The 5,000-nt window shown below is 38.3% G+C and overlaps 1 protein-coding gene across 1 annotated transcript; it reads right to left on the reverse strand.

Moving 5' to 3' along the window:
- Positions 1 to 3,388: 3,388 nt before the first annotated feature.
- Positions 3,389 to 4,145, reverse strand: EMWEY_00041330 (hypothetical protein, conserved; the record flags this gene model as incomplete). Its single annotated transcript, XM_013482662.1, has 3 exons — positions 3,389 to 3,699; positions 3,877 to 3,970; positions 4,122 to 4,145. The coding sequence occupies 3 exons, from the start codon at positions 4,143 to 4,145 to the stop codon at positions 3,389 to 3,391; spliced, it is 429 nt and encodes a 142-aa protein (XP_013338116.1).
- Between the last annotated feature and the right edge of the window lie 855 nt (positions 4,146 to 5,000).

Raw genomic sequence — 5,000 nt, forward strand, 5'->3', positions numbered from 1 at the left:
ATACACTATTATACACTAATTTACATTATTTTACACTATTATACACTTTTATATTGTGTACCACTTCTTAATAATTCTACTTATTGCGCCGTATGCTCAGGTATGCATAAACCCTAAACCCTAAACCCTAAACCCTAAACCCTAAACCCTAATTTACACTAATTTACACTAATTTACACTATTATACACTAATTTACATTATTTTACACTATTATACACTTTTATATTGTGTAACACTTCTTAATAATTCTACTTATTGCGCAGTATGCTCAGGTATGCATAAACCCTAAACCCTAAACCCTCGTAAACCCTAATTTACACGAATTTACATTATTATACACTAATATATACTGGTATACACTAATAAACACTTTTATATTGTATACCACTTCTTAATAATTTAACGTACTGCGGCGTATGCTCAGGTACGGATAAACCCTAAACCCTAAACCCTAAACCCTTGTAAACCCTAAACCCTAATAATATACACTAAACCCTAATATACACTGATATACACTAATATACACTTTTATATTCTCTCTCCACCCTACCGTAAACCCTGTAAACCCTAAAACTAACTAAATTAATTATTAATTAATTAATTAATTAATTAATTAATTAATTAATTAATTAATAATATATGTATATGTGTACGTATATCGGTATACAGCTGTGTACCCTCCGCTATGATATTTTATTTTTCTTTATTATCTTGTTATAAATAAATAAAATAAATAAATAAATAAATAAACTAAATAAATAAATAAATAAACTAAATAAATAAATAAATAAATAAATAAATAAATAAATAAATAAATAAATATATGTGTATGTGTGTATGCATACACAGCTGTAGCATTTGCTATGATATTTTATTTTTCTTTATTATCTTGTTATAAATAAATAAATAAATAAATAAATAAATAAATAAATAAATAAATAAATAAACTAAATAAATAAATAAATAAATAAATATATATAAATGTGTCTGTGTGTGTGTGTGTGTATGCATGCATATACAGCTGTAGCATTTGCCATGATATTTTATTTTTCTTTATTATCTTGTTATAAATAAATAAATAAATAAATAAACTAAATAAATAAATAAATAAATAAACTAAATAAATAAATAAATAAATAAATAAATATAAATATATATATATATGTGTGTGTGTGTGTGTGTGCATGCATGCATATACAGCTGTAGCATTTGCCATGATATTTTATTTTTCTTTATTATCTTGTGAGTCTTGGGGTACAGAGAGGGAATGGGCAATGGCATCATTAGTAACAATGTCTATGGCTATAGGAGATATATGTACAGCTGGTTGGGGTATGGTAGTATTTATTCGTTCCTCTAGGGATATATGGCTATGAAGTACAGATATAAATAATAATAATAATAATAATAATAATAATAATATAGAGGGAGGAGGTGGTATAAGTATAGGTATAGGAGGAGGAGGAGGAGGAGGAGGAGGAGGAGAGGAGGAGACAATTAAGGATACAATTATAGATACAGCTACTAGTACTATTAATACTATTGAGGAGACACTTGCTGGTTGTACAGATTGGAAAACTAATTTCTTTTATTATGCAACTGCTATTGTTATTACTGCACATGTTACTGTTGCTCTTAGTTGTGCTGCTGTTGCTGTACTATTAACAAGAGGTGTTGGGCAACAATTAGAGGAATTAAGGCATCTAGTATAAATAAATATATTTATTTATTTATTTATTTATTTATTTATTTATTTATTTGCCTTTATTGCATGCATTTATTGTTATTACTGCACATGTTATTGTTTCTCTTAGTTGTGCTCCTGTTGCTGTTCTCCTTACTAGGGGAGTTGGGCAACAATTAGAGGAATTAAGGCATATAGTATAAATAAATAAATATATTTATTTATTTATTTTTTTATTTATTTATTTATTTATTTATTTGCCTTTATTGCATGCATTTATTGTTATTACTGCACATGTTATTGTTTCTCTTAGTTGTGCTCCTGTTGCTGTCTTGCACAAAGGGCAGCAATTAGCCATCTTGTTTATTTAGTTAATTAATTAATTAATTAATTTAATTAACTAATTAAATTAATTAATTAAATTAATTAATTAATTAATTAATTTAATTAATTAATTAAGTTGTTTGTTGCTTTTTTTTTGGTTATTTATGTGTTGGTATACAATAAGGAGAATTAAAATATCTCCTCTATAAACAATTTATTTATTTATTTATTTATTTATTTATTTATTTATTTATTTATTTATTTTATTTATTTATTTATTTAATTAAATTAATTAATTAAATTATTAATGTTTTGTCTCTGTGTCTGTCTCCTTTTGTCTCCTTATAACTAAATTTTAATAAGTCGTCAGTAGCATCGATTGGCAGTAAACCCTAAACCCTAAACCCTAAACCCTAAACCCTAATAAACCCTAGCTAGCTGATAGGTATAAGAAACCCTAAACCCTAAACCCTAGCAAATGATGGCTAATGGACCCTTATAAGGACTGTATACAAAACCCTAATGAACTCTATTAGAAAAAAACCCAATAAACCCCAAACCCTAAACCCTAAACCCTAAACCCTCAAGAAATAAAACAAAACCCTTATAACAAGATAGTAGTATTGTTAGTCCTTCGCGAGACAAAAGATCTCCTCCTTCCCCCCCTCAACTAGGGTTTAGGGTTTAGGGTTTAGCAGGAGACACTAAAGGAGACACATAAACAAAGGAGAGACAAACAAAAAGTAGACACATAAGAAAGGAGACACAGAAACGGCAGAACTGCTACTGCCGCTGCTGCTGCTGCTGCTGCTGCTCGTGCAGCAGCAGCATCAGCAGCAGCAGTAGGTGTTCCCTGCTGCTGCACACCTACCTCTTGTGCTGCATGTATCTCTAAGGAGACTCGAGGCGGACGGTGTAGTGCTGAACAATCGCGTCTGCTCGCAAACCCCACAACCTAAACAATCGTAAACCCTAAACCCTAAACCCTCGTAAACCTTAAACCCTAGACACTAAACCCTAGACCCTAAACCCTGCTGCAGCAGCTGCTGTATATGACTGTCCCAGACACCCGTGAATGTGCCTCAATCTGTACAAATTAGTGTTTAGGGTTTAGCGTCTAGGATTTAGGGTTTAGGGTTTAGTGTCTAGGGTTTAGGGTTTAGGGTTTACCTAGTTGGCTAATGAATCGAGGTGTCTCGATTGTCCCAACAAAGAAAGGATTAGATACAGCGTCAGCATATAGACGATGCAACCTCTTAAAAAACTGCAGCAGCAGCAGCAGCAGCAGCAGCAGCAGCAAAAACACAGCAGCAGCAGCAACAGTGGGTCTCTCCGTCTAGCCTGCTGCTGCGCTATCTATGGAGTTGGCTAGTTGGTTGCTAGTCTCCTGCTGCTGCTGTTACATCTATTGCTGCTGCTCCTTTGCTACTACTACTACTACTACTGCTGTTGCTGCTGCTGCTGCTGCTGCTGCTGCTGCTGCTGCTGCTGCTGCTGCTTACAGCTCTAAGTTCTTGTTCTTGTGTTGCTGCCTTAATAAAAAGAGCAACAATAATCTTAATTCCTGTTGGTGCTGCATAACCAAATAAAGAATAATCTTTTAGGGTACCTAATGATGGACAAATGTACCCTATATAACTATCACCACCAGAGGGGCCCCCAGGGGCCCCCGGCTGCTGCTCTGCAGATACTGCATGCATATACACACACACACACACACACAAATACAGGAGAATAATGCAGCAACAGATGTTGATTCAGGTACTGCTGTAGAGCTCATAGAGCAACAGGTATTGCAGCAGCAGCAGCAGCAGCAGATGCAGATGCAGCAGCAGCAGCAGCAGATGCAGCAGGGTGTGTGCCTTACGGCGTTCGTCTATAACATCAAGAGCAGCATAAGCAGCAAATTGCATAGGAAGCTCCTCGGTGTCTCCATACACCCGGAAGCACAGTGGCTCGCTCTGCAGCAGCAGCAGCAGCAGCAGCAGCAACAGCAGCAGATACAGACGGGCACAGCACAGCAGGGTAGAGCAGCAGCAGCAACTGCTGCAACAGCAGCAGCAGCAGCAGCAGAGACACAAGAGGTGACTAAGGACTTGCCTGGCGGCCTACGTAGCAAACACATGCCACAGACATCCTCGAGACGGCAGCAGCAGCCACTGCTGCTGCTGCTCGTGCTGCTGTGCTGCTGCTCCCGCTGCTGCTGCTGTTGCTGCTGCTGCTGCCACAGTTCTCTGCGGTGTAGTTGCAAAATTTGGGTAGATGCTGCAAGATTGTCTCAATGTTGTTGTTGCTGCAGCTGCTGCTGTCGGTCTTGCTGCTGCTGTTGGTCGTGCTGTTTCTGCTGCTCTTGCTGCTGCCCTTGCTGCTGCCCTTGCTGCTGCTATTCAGACAAATGCATGCACACAAGGCTAAGAAGAAACGATAAAGCTGTCCTTAATAAGGACAGCTCTATAAAGAAGAATCTTTCCCTCGGCCTGCTGCTCCTGCAGCAGCAGCAGCAACAGCAGCAGCCGCTGCAGTTACAACTGACGAGGCTCGAACACAGGAACTACCGTTGCTGCTGCTCCTGCTGCTCTTGCTGCTGTTAAAGAAATTTAATGTTTTTGCTGCTAAGGAAGACCCAAAAATAAGAGGGGGGCCCCCGGGGGCCCCCTGGGCCCGTCTCATATTCAGCCCCAGCTGTACCCGAACGACCTCACCACCCCCCAGCTGCTGCTGTTGCTGCTGCAGCGGCTGCTGCTGCTGCTGCTGCCTCCAGTGTTACGAATCTTCTAGTATTCTTCCTTACATATTAAAGGCGTCTCATGGACGGAGTTATGTGGGGCCCTGCTCCGTGGACTGCAGGAGCAGCAACGGCAGCAGCAGCAGCAGCAGCAGCAGCAGGGGGGCCTCAACAGCAGCACATTTGAATGGTGGTCTTAGCCCTTTCCTTCTTGTGTCTCCTTTCTCCCTCATGGGATCCGATCCCCAGCAAGGGGACGGCCATGT

This window comes from Eimeria maxima, genomic scaffold, assembly GCF_000499605.1.
Source record: "Eimeria maxima Weybridge genomic scaffold, Emw_scaff703, whole genome shotgun sequence".
NCBI classification, from domain to species: Eukaryota; Apicomplexa; class Conoidasida; order Eucoccidiorida; family Eimeriidae; genus Eimeria; species Eimeria maxima.